The sequence below is a fragment of the Eubalaena glacialis genome, chromosome 11 (genome assembly GCF_028564815.1).
Source record: "Eubalaena glacialis isolate mEubGla1 chromosome 11, mEubGla1.1.hap2.+ XY, whole genome shotgun sequence".
NCBI classification, from domain to species: Eukaryota; Metazoa; Chordata; class Mammalia; order Artiodactyla; family Balaenidae; genus Eubalaena; species Eubalaena glacialis.
Genome location: NC_083726.1, coordinates 105,317,712 through 105,340,139, shown reverse-complemented (window position 1 = coordinate 105,340,139; position 22,428 = coordinate 105,317,712). Strand labels below are relative to the sequence as shown.

General features: G+C 33.0%; 1 protein-coding gene across 2 annotated transcripts in view; it reads left to right on the top strand.

The window, feature by feature from the left end:
- Positions 1-22,428, top strand: part of ATF7IP (activating transcription factor 7 interacting protein) — a 123,918-nt gene that overhangs the window by 68,905 nt on the left and 32,585 nt on the right. For both annotated transcript variants that reach the window (XM_061205118.1, XM_061205119.1), the window contains exons 6-8: positions 8,478-8,543; positions 19,299-19,372; positions 19,928-20,016. In XM_061205118.1, the coding sequence (XP_061061101.1) occupies positions 8,478-8,543; positions 19,299-19,372; positions 19,928-20,016 (229 nt within the window). The remainder of the gene's footprint in view (positions 1-8,477; positions 8,544-19,298; positions 19,373-19,927; positions 20,017-22,428) is intronic.

The following is a 22,428-nucleotide window of genomic DNA, read 5'->3' as shown; positions in this document are numbered from 1 at the left end:
TTTTGACTCTTACAGTCTTACTTAAGGTGCAAGTGTGCATCTAACATTTAATAAACTTTTGCACTTGGATATTTCTTTGTAGCCTCAGAATCTGAATCTTTCCAACATCAAACCAATCATCTTCTCCACAAATATGTCCCCCTTCACATTGTTCCTCTTACTCACAATTCTTGAATTCTTAGAAAAATCTTCAAGGAATATCTTCCCGTTGTTCCTGTTATTCACAATTTTTTTAGTTCTTGGAAACTGATTCCTCTGTATCACTTCACATATGCACAGTGGGTTGCCAAATTACAACTTTTTTTGTTTCTTATAAAAGTCTATCTTTTGTTTCTTCTATCTGCAAGGCCATCATTACCCAATTTCTTGATTATAGTAACAACCTTTCACATGACCACTTTGGTACTGCTTTTTAAGTCTTTGCTGGTCCTTCTCAAGCATTGTCCTCATCTTTCTAAAATACTGCTTGTTCATTCTCTTCTGTATAGTCCAGTTTGCTCAACTGTGTACCAGTTTAAACCTGGATTCATTCTTCGATTTGTAATTCGGATCTCCTAGATTTTGATCCACTTTTCCTAATACCCACCAGTTGCTTCACTGTCCTACAGAGTATTAATGTTCATAGTATTTTTCTTTCAGGCCTCTGACTTCATATTGCTTCTCCCATTCATTTATGATCTGCCCTTACCATGCCATTTATTTAAATTTTACTCGGCCCAATTTAGTTCCCATCTCTTTCTTTGTTTATGGAAGTAAAATTCAGATAACAATCATTTTAAAGCTTACACTTCAGTGGCATTTAGTACGTACACACTGTTGTATGATCATCATCTCTATCTGGTTCCAAAACATTTTCATCAATCCAGAAGAAAACCTTGTACCCATTAAACAGTCACTTCTCATTTCCCCCTCCCCCTAGCCCTCAGGAAGCATGAATCTGCTCTCTGTCTCTACTGAGTTACCTGTGCTGCATATTTCATATGAACAGAATTATACAATATGTGACTTTTGGTGTCTGGCCTGTTTTTCTTAGCATAATGTTTTTAAGGTTCATATATGTTGTAGCATGTATCAATACTACATTCCTTTTCATAGCTAAGTAATATTTATATTTCTGTACTATTGAAAACAAGTAGGAATTAATTCAAGATGTTAACTTGTGTGTATACACACACACGCACACACATTTTGTTTATGTATTCTTTGGCTGATGAACATTTGATGGGCATTTGGCTGATGAACATTTGATGGGCATTTGGGTTGTTTCCACCTTTTGGATATTGTAAATAATGCTGCTATGAACATTCATATACAAGTATTTGTTTGAATACCTGTTTTCAAATCTTTTGGGCATATACCTAGGAATGGAATTGTGGGTCATATGGTAATTCTTTGTTTAATTTATTGAAGAGCATTCAACTCTTTCCCAGATCAGCTACTCCATTTTATATTTTACTCCCCACCAGCAATGTCAGGGTTCCATTCCTCCACATCCTTGTCAACACTTGTTACTGTCTGTGTACTTTTAAAATTATTATTATAACATCCTAATGGGTGTGAAGTGGTATTTTATTGTGGTTTTGGTTTGCATTTTCCTAATGGCTAATGATGTTGAACATCTTTTCCTGTGTTTGTTGAACATGTGCATATCTTCTTTAGAGAAATATTTATTCAAGTTCTTTTTGTTTTGTTTGTTTTGCCTTTCTGTTGTTGAGCTGTAAGAGTTCTTTACATATTTTGGATACTGAACACTTAGAAATACACGATTTATAACTATTGATATTCTTACCCACTCTGTAAGTTTTCTTTTCACTTTCCTTTTTTGATAATGTCCTTTAATGCACAAAAGTTTCAAATTTTGATGAAATCTTGTAGACAGCATAGAGTTGGGTCATGATTTATTACCCACTTTGCCAGTCTCTGCCTTTTAATTGGAGAGTTTTTGTCTGTTTACATTTAAATTAGTTACTGATAAGGAAAGACTTACTCCTGCCATTTTATTTGTCTTCCACCTTTTTTCCCCTTAATTCCTACATTACTGCCTTCGTCTGTGATTGATTTTTTTCTAGTGAACCAATTTTGATTCTCTTTGTCTTTCTCTTTCTGTAAATTTTTTAGCTTTTTCCTTAGTGATTACTCTGGGGATTACACTTAACATCTTGAATTAATACCTACTTATCTTCAATAGTATACAAAACTGTTCCTTTACAGCCCTGTCCTGCTCAAATCTGTTGAACCTCTCTGGTGAATTTCTTAATTTCAGTTATTGTACTTTCAGCTCCAGAATTTATATTTGTTTTCTTTATATAATGTCTATCTCTTTATTGATATTCTCTATTTGGTGAGACATTATTTTCCTTTTTTTTTTTTAAAGTTCTTTTCCTGTTGTGTCCTTTAGCTCTTTGAATAGATTTAAAACCATCTGTTTAAAGTCTTTGTCTAGTAAGTCCTATGCCTGAGCTATATTTCTGTTAATTCTTTTTTTTTCTGTGACTAAACCATACTTATTTCTTTGTATACCACCTGATTTTTTTGTTGTTATTGTTGAAAACTGGATATTTTGAATATTGTAATGTGGCAGTTCAGAAAATCAGGTTTTCCCCTCCTGTCCAGGGTTTGTTTTTGCTGCTTGTTGTGGTTTGTTGTTTGCTTGCTTTTAGTGAGTTTTCTCAACTATTTTTGGAAAGTATGTATTCATTATTGTGTGTGACCACTAAAGTCTATGTTTTATTAGCTTAGTGGTCAGCTTGTGTTTTGATAGTTACCTTAAATGCCTGGAGCCTAAAGAAGGAAAAAAATTACTCTCCCAAGTCTTTGCAGATTGGCTGTGTTGGGGCACTCCTTCCACACTTAATCTAGGCCATTTACAACCTGCTTTATCAGAATTGCCTTATCCTTCCCTTCCTGCTTGCACAGACTCTGAAAGCCAGTCAGAAGTGAAAGCTTAGGGTCTTTTCAGCCCATTTCTGAGCATGTATTCTGCCCTGGACATTCAGATATTCTTCTCAATTTCCTGACATGGGTGAGAGCTTTTAAAGCCCCCTTTTGCTGTGTGTCTTTTTTCTGCCCTTTTCCATCCCAGGTTTTTCCTTATATTCTTTGTCCAAATTGTTCTATGCCTCAAGCTGCTGTGCCAATACCAGCAACTTTAAATCTTTTTGGGAAAATCTGTCTGGAATGCTGCCCCAGCCTTGGGAATTACTCAGACTTGGGTGAATCAAAGGCCAGCCTTTGTGCTGGTTCTTGAGGGAGTTACTAGAGAAAATAAGGTGCCTATTGCTTCCTGTGGCACTCATAACTTACTCCAGGTATCCCAGCTGTCATCCTTATAGCTGCTGCTGATCTGGGTGTGGGGAATCATAAAGGACAATTTTAAAAGACCCCGGTGCTGTCATACTGCAAAGTGCAGCTTTATTATTCCCTATGTCTTCCCTTAGCTATTGTAAGTTTTTGAGTAGATTCCAAAAGTTGATTCTAACAATGCTTGCAAGCTAATTAGTTGCTTTTGGGAAGAGACAACCCTGAAGTTCCTTACTCAGGCATTTTTGGTGATGTCACTTAACTCTTTCAGTATTTTAATAATTATTGTTTTCAAGTTCTTCAACTTAAAGCCTACTTTATCATATGCTTCAGCAAATAATTATGTATTTTGTTAAATAATTTACTATTTTTTAGGTAGAGCTGACAATAAACTATTTGAAAATATTGCAGTGTGTATATAGTACTTCTGTATCTCATATCATAGCAGTAGATGAGTACATCTTCCGGATATGCATATATATTCGTTTATTATACCTGACTTCCTTTGGCAGAATCCAGTATGAGTTTTATAACATTCAAAGTCAAAACACAATTGAAAGCAAATTATTAATCACCAGTGGCTTAGTAGGTATTTTGCTTTAAGGAATATATAATTTAATATTATTAATTTTAGTATTAGTGGCTTCTTTTTTTTAACACTGCAGTTACAAAAAAATAGACTTTTAAAGGACTTGTGATCCTTTGCCATAAGTATAAAAATTTACCATACATTAAAAACTGTGGTAAGAGGATAGAATTGAGTAATGTGGACTTTACCTCTAGAAGGAAAGCTCATGAAGGTCTCTATTCTGCTATAATTTTTAATGTATAAATTTCTCTATAGATAAAGGAAGTTAGATTTTTATGGATTTTCAAATTAGTTGTCATTCTTATGTACTTTTTCAATGGGCTAGTTCTTGATTAAAGTCATTTTTAAGTTTTAAATAATAGTTCACTGTATGTTATGACTTTTGTCCATAAAGCCTATTTGTAATTATTAGCTTATTTTCTGTGTACTAAACATATTTTATAAGAGCTGAAAAAATTGTCAACATTGGAATATATGGAGAATTCATTATATAATTATTTTCTGTGTTAGTTTAGGGATTGTTGCTTTCTGAATCTTGAAAAAGTTTTATGTATTTTCACTTTTTCAGAGATGTCAAATTGTAAGGTAAATCCAAACAGTTATTTCCATGAATTTTATTCTTTTTTAAGTAGGAAAATATATAATTTTTAGGTTTATATGTCTTTAATGCATTGTCACATTAGAAATGTAGTGATTTCTAAGAACGTCTTAAAATGCTAACCACCGTCGTAATAAAATTAGAAATTATTGACAGATATTTAGCTTTTCTCCTCTCCCAGATGGTACCTTCCCCCAAAACATACTTCCAGATAATTACAAAGAGGAATTTAAAAATGGACATTCTCAACTCTTTAGGTCAGAACTATAATAATATATTACATATTAAAACTTGTAAGTTAAAGCTGATGCAGTAGTCAAAGGGAAATTTATAACTTTAATTTATTACTAACAAACAAAAATAAAAAAGCATTATATGTGCATCTCCTTTGCTAGGGAAAAATAGCAATAGCCAACTAAAACCCAGAGAAGGAGGAAGGAGTTAATAGAAATAACAAAAAAGCTGACCCTTTTTGAAGATTGAGCAATAAAGACAAAAGCTTATTGAAAAGCCTTAAAAGTAGATACATTTTTGATCTACAAATAAGAGTAAGTACAAATAAACTGTATAAGGATTCAAAAAGGCAAGAAATAAAGATCTAGAGGAGATTCTTTAAGTAAGAGAACATTATTATATACGACCTTATACCTATGAAGTCCATTTTATCTAAGAAGAAAGTAGAAAGCTGAAAATTATGAGGAACTCTGTTAAAATTGTAGTCACTTGTAGTGCAAGATCTGTTTCTGAAGAAATCATTAGGCCCCAAAAGCCTTGCCAGAAAATTCTGACAAACATTTGAGGAACAGGTAATTCACTTCTCATATAAACACTTCCAGAGTATAGGAAAAGATGAGGCCTCATTTTATGAAGCACACCCAACTGTGGAATTCTGTGGCATAAGAAAAGAACAAATATAGGCCAGTTTTATTTTCCAGCATTGGTTTCTCTCATGAATGTAAGGCTGGTTCAATATTAACCATTATATTTCACTGTACTAACAGAAGAAGGATGTAAATTGTGTGATCATCTCAGTAGATACCAAACAAGGAGGATTTGCTAAAACTGACCAGCTGTTGGAAAAAATAGGAGGGAAGTACCTTAAATCTCATAAAGATTATCAGAAACCTGTTATAAATATCATATTTAATAGTGGATCTTTGGAAATATTTCCATTAGAGTTAAGAATAGGACAAGGATGCCTTATCTGTGCTGCTATTTAGAACTTTGGTGACAGGGCAATAAAATAAAAACAGGAAAAAGGAATGAGGAGTAATAATGGTAAATGATAAACTGTAATGCTTAGCAACTAACTGATAAAAGGAAAGCATATTCTAGTAACCTTGCTGTACATCAGCAACAACCAGTGGGAAATTGTAATGAGAAAAAGGTTTCACATATGGTAGACATTTAAAAATAAGAAAATACTTAAGAATAAACCAAAAAACAAAATTTCAAGACCATTATGAAGAAAATGGACAGAAAAAGAAAACATGAGTCAACAGTGATATACCATGTTCCTGGATAGGAAGACTTGATTCCTCTCAAATCACTATGCAAATTCAGGATACTCAAAATTTCAACTGGATTATTTATGGAAAAGCTGTCAACACACTCTGGAATCCAATGTTCCATTGGTTATGATTTATAAAATGCCATTTTAAGTAGTTTTAACTGAAAATAGCTTTTTCAGTTTTTTCTTTCAGTCTCTCCTCCCACTCGCCTCCCTCAATGAGTAAATCTGTGGCTGCCTAATCCAAGAGACAGTTTTGAATAATGAATACCATGTGTCTGTTTATTCACTAGCTTTTTTGAGTGCTAATATTTGTTATTAGGCAAATGATGTACGATTCCTTTTTTTTTCCACACAGAATTATTTCCTGAGATATTCCTTGGTACATAACAAAGAAATTCTTGGTTTGCATAGTTTGCTAAACAAGGCCCCAGTGTGTCTGAATCCCAACAATTTATGCAACTTTTATTTAAACAGGTACCATTGTGCCATTATACAAGAAATGATAGATATGCCTAAGAAACCAAGAGCAAATGAAATAGTAGTAGTAATCAAAGATATAGTAATAGAATATTACCTTCCTTCACTAAAAAAATGACTTGTTTATAGAGTTTTTAAAAGATCTCACAGAATACTTGCCAGAAAAAGAGACCCAATCTTAGACATATTATGATAGATATTTTGAATTATAATTAAAAATTGTAGTTTCCCTAGATTAAAACAACACAAAAAGTCTGCTCTTTGATTTCTTTTTTATAATATTAAATGGCAGAAGAAAACATGTCTGTGTCTAAATTTTGTTATTTTTTTCCTCTGCCAGTAGTTTAAATTTTGAAGTGATAAAAAAATTTTTTTAAGAAATATTTGAATACTATAGATGTATATGACATGAAATTGAAGCTCTCTTTACACTGTCTGCCAATCATAGCCTCTAGAAGTAACCACCGTTAGCTTTGGTGTTTATTCTTCTAGACCTTTCCCCATATATAACATATACAAAATAATGTTTTAAATTTGCTTTCATTTTTAAGGGCAAATAATAATACTATACATATTATGCAATTTATAGAATACCTACCAGATAGCCTGCCAAAAGAAAAAATGAAAGACATTCTTGTATAAGTTGGAGTACAGAAAACACTTTCTCATATACCTTTCTTGAAAAAATTACTTGAAATATTTTAGTTACAGGAAGGTAAATCCATATTAAGAATTTTAAAAATTGTGCTGTACATGTCCTTGGGTGTTAATAATATGCATAAATAATTAAGTCCTGAGGAAAATCTTCGCCTTGGGAGTCATAGGTAATTGATTGCCTAGCCCATATCGGTGGACTTGAATACTTTTTAAGTTTTGGGGTCTCCTGTAGAAATGACTATATTGGGAAAGAAGGTTTTAAAAGTAAATAATATTTTCTTTTTGTGATATGATTGTATTGGCTAATTGAAATTATCTGGAAGAGCACTTCCTTAGGCAGACCTCATTAATGCACTCAGAAGTTGAAAATTCTTAAAAATATATTTATCATAAAATGACAGCAGCAGCAACAAGAAAAACAATTGAGTATCATAGCAATGCCTTAGTAAAAGACTTAAAGGAAATAAATACAAAGAAAATATTCACGTGGTGATGGGGTAATTTTTCTATTTTTTTCCTTTCTGCCTCTGGTATTAAATTTTTATGAATATGTATGTGGGCAAAATATGTGATCAGGCAGTGTTTAATAAGCAGTACAAATGACTAATAAAATAATCTCACTGACAAACGTTAACACTAAGAAGGTAACATTTTTGTCAGTTTATTAAAGGTTAACACAATATGAAATTAAATACTTCAAAGAGTAATATCATGTGAACATTTATATACATTGCTATTGAAAGTGTAAATTAACAAAGCCTGTCTGAAAAGCATTTAGATAGGAGCCTTAAAAATATACTCTGTCTCAGGAATTCCACCTCTGTGAATGTAGCTTAAGTAAGTAATCTGAAAGAACAAAATTATTAATTGCATGTTATTTGACTGCAGCAGTTAGTTAAGAAACAATTGAACATATCCAGTAGGAAAGAGACTGTATAACTAATGAGTCAATATATTATACATATACTCATATGTACTATCAGTAAGGGATTTATAGATATGCTTACTGTACACTTCTCAGTGAGAAAATTAAGTGTGGTTACAACTGTGTTAAAAAATAACAAACGCAAGCGCACATGTTCAGAAATATACTGGTTTGTGAGCAAACATCCACAGTTCAAGGAGGGAAAAAGCCAATCTTATAAAATTAAGAGTGTTTACGTTTTTGTTATGATTTTCTGTGTTTTTCAAATATATGCTTTACAGTCAACTTGCCTTATTTTCTTTGCTGTTAGCTATCTTCTGAGGATCCTATTACCTGTGGGTTTCTTGTTATATATGCATGGGTTCCTTTTTAATACTCTAATGCCATTTGATTTCCGTCTCGTTTTTGCTCTTTTTAGGCCAAGATAGCCAGGTTAACCAAACGCTTTGGAGCAGCCAAAGAAGATCTTAAGAAAAGACAAGAAGTAAGAATTTCTATTCTTGCATAATTAATATTTAGCCTTAAGTGGTAATATTAAGAAGTGCTGATTTAGGAGGAAACTCTTTCTTTATTACAGGTCTGAAATTTGCTTTCATACTGTGCACTTCCTGCATGTTGTTTCCAGAGCTGCTGCTCTAGAACTAATTATTAACCGTTTCTAATCCTCACTGTTTTCATACATCAGTACATATTAATCTATTTATATAAGGCATTCTTTTTTTTTTTTTTTTTTTTTTTTTTTTTTTTTTTTTTTTTTTTTTTTATTTTTGGCTGTGTTGGGTCTTCGTTTCTGTGCGAGGGCTTTCTCTAGTTGTGACAAGCGGGGGCCACTCTTCATCGCGGTGCGCGGGCCTATCACTGCCACGGCCTCTCTTGTTGCGGAGCACAAGCTCCAGACGCGCAGGCTCAGTAGTTGTGGCTCACGGGCCTAGTCGCTCCGCGGCATGTGGGATCCTCCCAGACCAGGGCTCGAACCCGTGTCCCCTGCATTGGCAGGCAGATTCTCAACCACTGCGCCACCAGGGAAGCCCAGGCATTCTTGAAATTGTATTTTCTATCCATCTTTAAAATTATGTTTTGGGGATTTGCCTTTACCATGTTTCTCTTTTTACATACAGGCATGCCTTGGAGATATTGCAGGTTCAGTTCCAGATCACTGCAGTAAAGCGATTATTGCAATAAAGCGAGTCACAAATTTGTAAAAAATTTTTTTGTTAAAAAAAAAAGTAAAAGTTATGTTTACGCTACACTATAGTCTATTAAGTGAGCATTGTGTCTAAAAAAACAATGTACATACCTTAATTAAGAAATACAAAACAAAAAACAATGACAGTAACGTCAAAGATCACTGATCACAGATCACCATAGCAATATAATAATAATATAAAATATTGAAATATTGCAAGAATTACCAAAAAATGTGACATAGAGATGCAAAGTGAGGAAATACTGTTGGAAAAATGGTACCTATAGACTTGCTTGACGCACGTTGCCACAAACCTTCAATTTGTAAAAAATGCAGTATCTGCGAAGTGCAATAAAACAAGGTATGCCTGTACTTGCCAGTGTCCTAGTCTAGACTATTATTTCCTCCAAAATGTTTTAGTATTACACTGCCTCAAGTAGCCTGGTTCTCCTCTTCCTTTTCTCCCTCATGTAGTTTAGGCCAAGCGTCATAGCATAGCACACAAACTGTAGTCTGTAGTCATACTTTTGCTTTTGTTGTTTCCTTAGTTATTTAGTAATATGTATTTTTAGTATAGCACTTGTATATTACGGTATTGTTTTTAGTTGAATTTCTTTCTTTTCCTCCTCTTCTTTTTTTTTTTTTTTTTTTATCATTTGAGCAAGTTACATTTCTTTGTGTCTTGATATCTCCATTGCCTGGGACTTAGTAATTGCCAATGGTAATTATTTCAGTAGTAGTCATTATCACTGTAGGATTTTTCTGTCTTGAATCATTTTCATATCTTCTTTACTTGACTTTTTAAAACAAAATTTATTTTGAAATAATGATAGATACACAGGAAGTTGCAACAATAATGCGTAGACTCCTATGAACCCTTCACTCAGCTTCCCCCAATGGTGAAATCTTCTATAATTGTAGTACAATATCAAAACCAAGAAATTGGTACAATTCTAGTAAATAGTTTTGTAGACCTTACCAGTACGTTTCCACCAGTTTTTACATGAATTAATTGTGTGTGTGTGTGTATTTCTACGCAGTTTGATCTCATGTATAGATTTATATAACCTGCCACCACCGTCAAGATACAGAACTGTTCCCTCACCATAAAGGGACTCCCTCATGCTGTTCTTTTATAGTTTCAACCTTGCCTTAACCCTACCCTCACTCCCTGTACCCTGGCAACTACTAATCTGTTCTGCATCTCTGTATTCTTTTAACTAAACTTTTTAAGCTCTGATTTCTCTCTTTTCTTGAACAACTGATAGTTTTTATCTTTGTTTACACAGGCTAGTCTCATCAAACCCTCATTTGGCCACAGCCAAAGATTTTTAAATTATGGTCCTCTTCGATGATGTAATTAATTCTCTGATTTTAAACTCCACTTTCGCAGCTTTGTTTTTTTGTCACAGTATAAAAACTAAGCTGTTTTATTTCTTATATTAGAAAATTGGTATAAATCTTTGTTTAACCTTTATTTGCTATGCATCAATGAAATATAGAGGTTTGAAATTTTTCCATTGTTTTGTGTGATATGAATTTCCATTTTTTCCTTTCATCCTGTGTCTGAACTAAGCAGTGCTGCCCACCGTGTGCTTTTCCAGTGTTTGTGCATATCAAATTTGTTCTCAAAACTACTTACCAATTCTTGTTTGTTTAGTTAAAGAAGATAGGCAGAGACCTTAAGGAATAAAAATGAAAATATTACAATCCCTGAAAAGTTTGTCCTGAAGGGCTACAACTGGTATGGAAACAAGGACAAATACTGTGTAATTCCTAAAGATTGGAAAAGATTAATTTGGACAGTTAGTATGTGTGGCACTTGAAGGAAATGTTAAGGTGTAGTATTCAGTTTTTCAAATTTTGTTCCTTCCTTCTTTAGTTTGTGAATAAGGCCAATTCTAAATTTCAAAACTTGGACATCTTTCTAACTCATTGTTGTTAATGTTTTCTTCTTGTGAGAGAGATTTCTAGAAATTTCAAAGATTTGTTCTTTCATGTTTAATTCCCTTTAATTATGGTATCCACTGTACTTTTACATCTGTGTCTTGCTATGTTTTAAAAATAAGACATATAGAAAGAATGTTTAGAACTTTATCCCCCTTATGAAAATAACTAAACAAACAATGACACTTCAGATGCTTTTCTTCTATTTAGATTTGTTCCTTGGTCCTCTGATATTAACCAGTTAATAGTGAACCGCACTATTCAGGTTTGTCTTAAAACATTCCCTGTTAATTTCTGAAAGAATAGAAAATCCTCATAGGCAGTTTGCTATTAAGACCACACGCATAATCTAATCTATTTTACTGCTCTATGACTGATATCTTTAACTTTCATCCTTTCTAGTTTTTTACTGTAAAATAAATATCAAGATATTTCTCATCCTTTATCTATGAAAATCAATGACTTATAATTGATTCTCAAACAAATTTTAGATTGAATCTAAATCCTACATTTCAATTTTTTTATTAAAAAATATCTTAAATTCTTTTTACTTTAATTATGATAGAAATAGTTAACATAAAATTTACCATTTTTAACTCTACAACTCAGTAGTGTTACCTGTGTTAACATTGTTGTGTAACAGATCTCTAGAAATTTTTCATCTTGCAAAACTGAAACTGTACCCATAGAACAACTCCCATTTCCCCTCCCCTTTAACCCCTGGAAACTATTGTTCTACTTTGTTTCCATGATTTTGACTCCTCTAGATATCTCATAAGTGCAGTCATACAGTATTTGTTGTTTTGTGATTACCTTATTTCACAAAACATTATGTCCTCAAGGTTCATCTGTGTTACAGCATGGGACAGAATTTCCTTTTTTTAAGGCTGAATAATACTCCATTGTATGTATATACCACATTTTCTTTATCCATTTATTTATTGATGGATATTTGGGCTGCTTTCAACTCCTGGCTCTTATGAATAATGCTGCAATGAACATTGGTGTGACCTCTTTGACCTCTTTGAGATCAAAGTCTTGGATATATATACCCAGAAGTGAAATTGCTGGGTCATATGGTAATTCTGTGATTATTTTTTTGAGGAGCCTCCAGACTTTTCTTTAGCAGCCACACCATTTTACATTCCCATCAGCAGGACACAAGGGTTCCAATTTCTGTATATTCTTGCCAACACTTGTTTTTTTCTGTTTTGTGATAGGGACCACCCTAATGGATGTGAGGCTGTATCTCAATGTGGTTTTGATTTGCATTTCTCTGATGAGTGATGCTGAGCATCTTTTCATATGCTTGTTGGTCATTTTGCATATTTTCTTTGGAGAAATGTTTATTCAGGCCCTTTGGCCATTTTAAAATGTAGTTACTTGTATTTTAGTTGTTAAGTTGTAGGAGTTCTTTATATGTTCTGGATATTAACGCCTTACCAGATACATGATTTGCAGTAGTTATTTTCTCCCATTCCATAGGTTTCCTTTTCACTCTGTTGATTGTTTCCTTTCATGTGCAGAAAATTTTGTTGGATGTAATCTCCTTTGTCTTTTTATGCTTTTGTTGCCTTTGCTTTGATGCAAGAAATCGTTGCCAAATCCACTGTCATGAAGCTTCCCCCTATGCTTTCTCTTAGGAATTTCATAGTTTTAGGTTTTACATTTAGGTCTTTAATCCATTTGGAATAAATTCTTGTGTATGGTTTAATGGTCTAACTTCATTCTTTTGCCTTTGCATATCCAGTTTTCACACCATTTGTTAAAAGACTCATTTCCCCATTGTGTAGCCTTGGCACCCTTGTAGAACATCATTTGAGTGTATACATAAGAGTTTATTTCTGGGATCTCTATTCTGTTTCACAGGTCTATGTGTCTGTCTATATTCCAGCACCAAACTGTTTTGATTACTGTAGCTTTTAAAATCAGGAGGTATGAAGCCTTCAGCGTTGTTCTTTTTTCAGATTGTTTTGGCAATTCAGGGTTTCTTGAGATTCCATATGAATTTTAGAATGCTTTTTCCTACTTCTGCAAAAAATGACAGGGATTTTGGTTGGGATTGCATTGAAACTTTTGACCGCTTTGGATAGGATGGACATTTTAACAATATTAAGTCTTTCAATCCCCGTGAATATGTCTTTCCATTTATTTGTGTCTTTTATTTCTTTCAGCAAGGTTTTGTAGTTTTCAGTGTAAAGGTCTTTTACTGTCTTGGTTTGCTCCGAAATATTTTATTCTTTTTAGTGATATTGTAATGGGATTATTGTCTTAATTTCTTTCTCAGATTGCTCATTGTTTGTATATAGACGTACATCGGCTTTCTTTTTTGTTGTTGAGGTATAGTTGATTTACAATATTATATAAATCTCAGGTGTACAACATAGTGATTCACAATTTTTAAAAGTTATACTCCCTTTATAGTTGTTATGAAATATTGGCTATATTCCCTGAGCTGTACAATATATCCTTGTAGCTTATTTATTTTATACATAATAGTTTGTGCCTTCTAATCTCCTATCCCTATCTTGCCCCCCTCCCCTTTCCTGTCCTCACTGGTATCCACTAGTTTGTTCTCTATATCTATGAGTCTGTTTCTTTTTTGTTATATTCACTAGTTTGTCTTATTTTTTAGATTCCACATGTAAGTGATTTTTCGTGTTGATTTTCTATCCTGTAGCATTGCTGAATTCATTTATTAGTTCAGACTTTTTTGTGTGTGTGTGGCCTCTTTAGGGTTATCTAAATATAAGATGTCGTCTGTGAACAGTGATACTTTTACTCCTTTCGATTTGGCTGCCTTTTATTTATTTTTCTTGCTTAATTGCTCTTGTGAGGCCCTTCCAGTGCCATGTTGAAGAAATTGGTGAGAGCAGGCAAACTTACCTTTTTCCTTATCTTAGAGGGAAAGCTTTCAGTTATTCACCATTGAGTTTGATATTAGCTATGGGCTTTTGACATATGGTCTTTTTAATATTGGGTAGTTTCCTAACTTGTTGAGTGTTTTTATCATGAGAGGGTGTTGAATTTTGTCAAATGCTTTTTCTGCAACAATTGAGACGATCATGTGGGTTTTTTTCCCTGTATTCTTTTAATGCGGAGTATTACATTGATTGTTTTTCATATGTTGAGCTATCATTGTATTCCAGGGATAAATCCTACTTGGCCATGTTGTATAATTCTTTTTAATGTGCTGATGAATTTTATATGCTAGCATTTTGTTGAGAATTTTTATATATATGTTTATCAGGGATATTAGCCTGTAATTTTCTTTTATTTTGGTGTCTTTGGCTTTGGTATCTGGATGATGCGGGCTTCATAAATTGAGTTTGGGAATGTTCCCTCCACTTCAATTTTTTGGAAGAGTTGAGAAGGGCTGTTGTTGATTTTCTTTAAATGTCTGGTAAATTCTCCAGTGAAGCCATCTGGTACTTGACTTTTTTCGTTGTTAGGATGTTTTTGATTACTGATTCAATCTCTGTACTTGTTTAGGTCTCTTCAAGTTAATTTCTTCTTGATTCAGTCTTAGTAGGTTGCATATTTCTAGGAATTTATCCATTTCTTCTAGATTATCCAATTTGTTGCCACAGTAGTGTCTTATGATCCTTCTCTTTCCATGACATCAGTTATAATGCCTCCTGTTTCATATATGATTTTGTTTATTTATGCCTTCTTTCTTTTTTCTTAGGTAATCTAGATAAGGTTTTACCAATTAAAAATTTTTTTCTATTGATTTTGTATTCTCTGTGTCATTTATTTCTGCTGTAATCTTTATTGTTTCCTTCCTTCTTATATAACTTGGAGTTTAGCTTGTTTTTTTCTTTTCTAGTTCCTTGAGGTGTAAAGTTAGGCCATTGATTTGAGGTTTGTTTTTTTTTTTTTGGTAAGCATTTACCACCACAAACTTTTTCTCTTAGTACTACTTTTGCTGCATCAATTTTCCCATAAATTTAGTATGTTGTGTTTTTGTTTACGTATATCTCAGATATCCTCTAGTATCTGTTGTGATTTCTTATTTTACTCACTGGATTTTTAAAAGTTTTCCACATATTTGTGATTTTTTTTCCATTTTCCTTATGATGTTGATTTCAAGTTTTATTCCATTGTGATTCACAAAGATATTTGGTATGGTTTTCATCGTTTTAAATGTGTTCGGGCTCGTTTTGTGACCTAATATATGATCTATACTGGAGAAAGTTCTGTGTGTGCTTGAGAAGACTGTGTGTTGGGTGAAAATTTCTACATTTGTCTGTTTGATCTTTAGTCTTGTTCATTTCTAGGGATTCCTTACTGATTTTCTGTCTGGAACATCTATCCATTATATAAAATGATGTACTGAAGACTCCTACTATTATGGTGTTTCTGGTTTTCTGTAAAAAAAAAAAACAATTTTTGCATCCTATATTTGGGGGCATAGATGATATGTCCATATATATTTATAAATGTTATATCTGGTCAGTTCACTTTTCATTATATAGTGTTCTTCTTTGTCTCTTGTAATAGTTTTTGATTTCAAATTCATTTTGTCTTAAATACGTATGGTCACCTCTACTTTGTTTTGCTTATCATTTGAATGGAATATCTTTTTCCTTACTTTTACTTTCTGCCTGTTTGTGTCTTTAGACCTAAAGTGTGCCTCTTGTTGACAGCATATAGCAGGACCTTGTTTTTTTTGTTTTTGTTTTGTTGTTGTTTTATTGAATCCATTAAGCTAGGGTATGTCTTTCTATGGAGAATTTAATCCATTTGGATTTAAAGTAATTATTGTAGGGACAAACTTATTATTGCCATTTTGTTGAATATTTTCTGTTTGTCTTGGAGCTGTTTTGTCTGTCTTCATTTTTTGTTTACTTCCTGTGTGTTTTGTTTATTTTTTTAATTAGTAGTGTCAGTGCTTTAATTCATTTCTCATTTTTTTTGTGTATCTTCTATAGGTATTTTCTCTGTCATTACCATGGGGATTACATAAAATATCTTAAGTTTACACCTATTTTAAACTAGTAACAACTTCAGTCACATCTTTCCTCCCACCACTTTATGTTATTGATATCATACATTATATCTTTTTGTATTGTGTATACTTTAACATAGATTTACAATTATATTTTATACTTAAATTCTGTACCAGAATTATGTGATTTTTGCACCAACATTACAGTAATGCAGGATTCTGCATTTGTTTGTGTATTTACTCTTACCAGAGAATTTCATATTTTCATTTGCTTTCAAGTTGCTGTCTAGTGTCCTTTCATTTCTACTTGAAGGACTCCTTTTAGCGTTTCTTGTATGGTGGATTTAGTGGTGATGAATGCCATCAGCTTTTTATTTACTGGGAAAATCTTAATTTTGCCTTCATTTTTGAATGATAGTTTTGCTGGTTATGGTATTCTTGCTTGGCAGTGTTTTCTTTCAGCACTTTGAATATGTCATTCCACTCCCTTGTGGCCTGCTAGGTTTCTGCTGAGAAAACCATTGATAATCTTATGGGAGCTGCCTTAAATGTGATGGGTCGTTTTTCTCTTGCTACTTTTAAAATCTTTGTGACTTTTGACAGCTTGACTATAATGTTTCTTAGCGTAGGTCTCTGAGTTAATTCCAGTTGGAAGCTTTTCACCTTCTTGAATTTGTCAGTTCTTTTCCTCAAATTTGGGAAGTTTCTGGCCATTATTTAAGTAGGCTTTCTACCCACTTTCTTTCTTCTCATTCTTGGTCTCCCAAATTTGTATATTGGTCCATCTGATGGTGTCTAATAAATCCCTTAGTTTGTCTTCACTTTTTTCATTCTTTTTTCTATTTGGTGCTCTAACTCAATAATTTCAAGTGACTTGTCTTCAGGTTTGCTGATTCTTTATTCTACTTGATACAGTCTGGTTTTGATCCCCTCTGGTAAAGGTTTCAATTCAGTTATTGTATTCTTCAGCTTCAGAATTTCTATTGGTTCTATTATAAAGTTTCTTTTTCTTCTTGTATTGTTTTCCTGATTTCATTTCATTTTCTGTCTGTTCTTTTTTATCTCATTGAGCATCTTAATGTTAGTCATTTTGAATTCTTTGTTGGGTAGTTCATAGATCTGTTTCTTCAGTTTCTGGAATTTTATTTCTTTGATTGATCCATACTTCCCTTTTTTTTTTTGTATGTCTGGTTCTCTTTTGTTGAAATTAGGGCATTTGAAAAAATACCCTCCCCATCTTTTTGGAATATCTTTATACAGATGAAGCCCTTTACTAGTCAGTCTGGGTAGATACTCTGGTGTCCTCGCAAAACTATTTTTAAAGATGCATTTTCTTGGAGCTTGTGCATGTATCTCCCATCTGAAGAGGTTTATCTATTTCTACTTGGGAACTTCCCATCCCTCACCTGGTATCTACTTTCCATATTGCAGTCTTGCTGCTGCTTTAGCAAGCCATGATATTGGAGTTACCCCTGTTGTCTGTCTGTGTTACTGCAATTTTTCTGGTTTGGTACCAAGCCAAGGGGTTCACCTTTGTTCTCATCTAGTCCCCAGACATCCAACTTGTGCTGCTTTATCCATGTCAGCTGAGACTGACGCCAGTGCCTTATCAGTACCCCAAAAAGCCAGAATATTGCATGCAAATTCCACTCTTCTCTTTCCTTCCCAAAGGAGAGGACAGTTGTTGGGAATTTTTTCTTGATTGCACCACACTGTGTGAGGAAGGGGATGGGGTATGGTGGGTAAGAGCAGCAGACTTTCCTACCCACTACCATATATCTCTTTTGGGGCTTGCTTTCACTTGGGGTTCTGTAATCTCTCAACAGGTTTCTGGACTTCTTACAAGTGAAATTTGGTTCTTATATTGCTAAATCATTGTCTTCATGAGGGAAGGAAGGTATAGGATTTCCAATTCTGCCATCTTGCTGATGTCACCACACTGTAGTGTTTAAGGTCCTCCATCTGATGACTCTAAGCCCTGTTATACTTATTTATTATGCTTATACTGCTCCTTTTTTGTTTTCCCTGAAATGTTGTTTACCTTCATTTTAACTGTTTTGAGTGTACTAATTACTCAAAGACTTGTTAGAAGATGCATTTCTTTCCCCTAAAAATTTTAAACTTTTTCGAGTGATACTACAGTGTTACTTTCATTTGCTTTTCTATTTATTTTAAATGTTTTTGCGTCCACAGCCAGGTTAGAACAGTTTATCTTAACTCTTTATCTTTTGTCTCCTCTACACAGATAACTAGTACAACACTATACTGTTTGGTTAAAATCATCCTTTTATCCTATAAAAAGCAGCAAGATATATTTGTTGTTGAGAAGAGTGATTAGTGGCATCTGCTTGATGTGATCCTAAGCACTTACCACCTTTTGTTTAATATTATATGTATTATTATTATACTTAATTAACTCTTGAGTAGAGTTATTTATTTTTCTCAATTTAAGAAATAAATGATGATAGTGTCATTAATGATGGAGGCCCAAATAATGGTAATTAGCATATAAATATTAGAACTCTCTTTCTATATTCCCTGTTTTGGGGAGCAGAAAAGGGTTAAATTAGTTTGTTCTGAAGTTTAGAATTGGGACATCTTTAAATGAAATTGTAAGTCACATAGTGGCAAGTATTTATTTTTTAAACAAAAATTGTAAAAATAATTTTGATTTGTGACCTAGGATACCACTTAATTGGCAATCAGTTACTTCTGGGGAAAAATAAATACTTACCTTGTTTGTTGAGTTTCTGCTTGTAATCGTGCCTGATCTGCCTGATATATAGTAGGCATTCACTAGATATTTATTGAATGAGTGTCTAATTATTCTTTAGATTCATATTAATGTTTACTGAACCGTTAGAGCATATAAGCTACTTTCATATTCTCTATTTTATTTACTCATATAAAAAACTGAGGTTTAAGAATTATTCTATTCACTTTTCATATGATAAGCAGTTGTGTCAATAGACTAAGTAATTTGTGTAAGGGGCTTAACAAGTGGCAATGCCAAGATTTAAATTTTTTTCTCAGTAAGATTTTCCACTATATTATAGAAATAACAGATAACATATTGACAAGGCATTTAAAGGTCTTATTTTTAAAGATCCCTTGTGAATTGGGTTTTATTTTACCTTGGTATTTTTCTCCCCCAGAATCCACCAAACCCACCTGTATCACCAGGAAAGTCCATAGTTGATGTCGGCAGCAATAACAGTGTGCCCTACAGGTGAGAATTGTAAACAGTCTATTTATCAAGTTTTTAATTAAGAGAACAAAGTTCTGATTTTCTTTGCAGAAAAATCTTGGAATGTGATTCTGTGTATTTATGTAGAGATAAGTGTTTGGTATACTGGATTAAGTATATTTGCTTCCTTTTTGCTTTGTTGTAATTGTTCACCTATGGATATTGATTTTGCTAATTTATTATAAGGCTTTCTTTAACCAATTGTGTTAAATAGTATTATCTTAATTAATTGAGAAATGCTTTCGTCAGGGGTGATAAAATCTAATGTGTGCAGATATTCGGACCTACATTTGGTTCTCAGGTTAAAGTATTGAGGACATAGAATATAGAAGGAAGACTCTCCCCTAATGCTGTAGACCCCAACATTCAAAGTCTTTGTGCCAGCTTTGCTTCACTGCATTCACTCTCAGTTTAATGCTTTAATATCCAAGTCTAGCCACCCTTTTTTCCAAGGGGCCACTGCTTTCTCTATACATAAATAGATATCCCCTAGAATGGCGTATCAAGTGACCATTTGTGTGTATATATATTTCATAGAAATGCAAACACAGTGAGACAGATGTTGGAGTCCAAAAGAAATATAAGCGAGAGCACACCACCATCCTTTCAAACCCCTGTGAATACAGGTAATATTCTTAACACTGAAATACATTTTCTTAGGAATTGAAGGTTTTGGTTCTTTTTTCGTACGTTCTTTTGAGGTTGAAATGGACTAAGAAACTGAGCACAGTTATGTAAAACTGAGTGCTAAGCACAAAGTTTATTTAAAAATCAGGATCGCGGATATGCATGAAAATACAGAAATTCAGATCTCTACTGTAGTGGTTCTCAAACTTTTGGGTCTTCACATCCCCTTATAATCTTAAAAATTATTAAGAATCCAAAGAGCTTTGTTTATGTGAGTGTATTAATTGATATTTACTATGGTGAAAATTAAAACATAAAATTTTTAAATGTTTATTTATTCGCTTTAAAATGATTACAAACCTATATTATGAACCATAAGTAGCACGTTTTGATGAAAAGTAGCTCTTTTCCAAGCTTTAAAAAAATTAGGAAAAAGAGTGTTATTGTGTTAAATTTTTATAAATCTCTTTTATACCTCACTTAAAACATTAAGATGGCTGAAGATACCTGGATTCTCATATCTGCATCTGCATTCAATCTGTTGCAATTTGTTGTTATAGTTGAAATATGTGAAGAAAATTCAGCCTCATACAAATATGTAATTGGAAAAGGCCTAGCCCTTTTAGTGAATTGTGGATATTCTTCTTTGATACAGCAAGTAGTAGTTTCTTTTTTTTTTTTTTTTTTTTTTAGTAGTTTCTTAAAGGTTAGTTGCAAAGTGGAATCAGAAACCACACCAATAAACTTTTCTAAATTTTTCATTAAAATTCATTTGTCTGTCTTGTACTTGGATGGATCTTTTACTAATATCATTGATCATTTGGAAAATATTCACTGAGTTTTCTAAGTCTTCCAAATGTTGACACATTTCATTAATAAATATTTTTTTAAAATCATATTTATTTATTTCACTATCAGTTCTTCTCAGACAAGTCGTTAAAGATTTGGGAAGCTGTCCTGCCCTCAGTGGCAGGTAGACGTATTTTTCAAAGTTCTAATTTTTGTTTTTTAAAACTCAAATTTTTTTATTGCCAATAAATACTGTTGGTCGTTTTCTTTGAAGTGACTGCCGTATTTGGTTTATTTTCAAGAAAATATTTGCCAGGTACCCAAGTGTGAATAACCACAGTATGCTTGTAATTCTTTCAAGTAAAAGTGGTTTTCCATTAAAAAAGCCTGTTAGCTCAGCTTACAACTCAGCCAGTCTTACAAGCACTTTTCCTTAGCCGGACATCCTTATTTGGCATGCAGCAGTAATGCTTTATGTGTACTTCCCATTTCTTCACATAAAATATTAAGACAGACTATACTCAAGAATTGAGATTTAATAGAATTAGTAGTTTTTACTACTTCATAATGAACATTCTTAAATGAAACTGATTTTGTTTGGTTTTTACTGTGCACATGTGGTATTAAAGAATGCAGTGATAGTTTGGTACCACTACCTTGATTTTTATACTGAGACATCAAAAGTTTTACTCACCATTGCTTTTGCTCCATCATTGTAAATATCTGCACAGTGAAAAAGTCAAATAATGTTTTATTATTGTTATGGAAATAGTTTGGACATTTCAAACTTCCTGAAAGGGTCTCAGTAATCCCCAGGTGTCTCCCTGGACTGCACCTTGAGAATTGCTGCTCTAGCGTGCCTATGATTTTGGAAAGACTACAAATCATTGAGAAGAAACTTGGTCATTGATTTTAAACCTGTTCAAATGAGAATAAACACAAATGGTTGAACTAAAATGACTATAAAACTACAGTGACAAGCATTTTGATTTTCTCTGCTCTTTGTTATCTGCTCCTTAATTCATTTCCCATCTTCACCGCGCTATTTTCCATATCACATAATGTCAATAGAGTGTTAATAGAGACAGCCTCTCCTCACCAGTTCCTCCCCAGAGAATCCAGTAAAAATTTTGATCCACAGATAGAGGTTTCACATTGTCCAAATGACAAAATACCATCACCAGGTTTACCTGTTATTCATTAATGGTACTCTTTCTAGATTTTCTATTTGAGTTTATGTATTGCCAGTGTTCTAAGGCATTTATAATATTTTTAATGTACTTTCAAAAATGTCTATACAATTTTACCTAGTTTTCAATGTTTTTTAGTTGTTTTTCCAGCTAGTTACTCTGAAGTAAGTATAATAATTTTCAGAGACTGTTTTTATACAGAGATGGCAGTCCTCTGCCTTAATCATAAAACATGTGCTGTTTTCATAATGTACCAAATACAGATACAAAAATGCTTCTACAGATAATCTAAGAATTCAAGGATTTAAATCTTGAATTAAAAATTTAATTATGAGGGACTTTACTGTATATACTGCAATACATCAAATTTGTATTATATTATTTTAGCTGATAAAGATAGCTATTTAAACTGAGACTTCTTTTTTCTTTTTA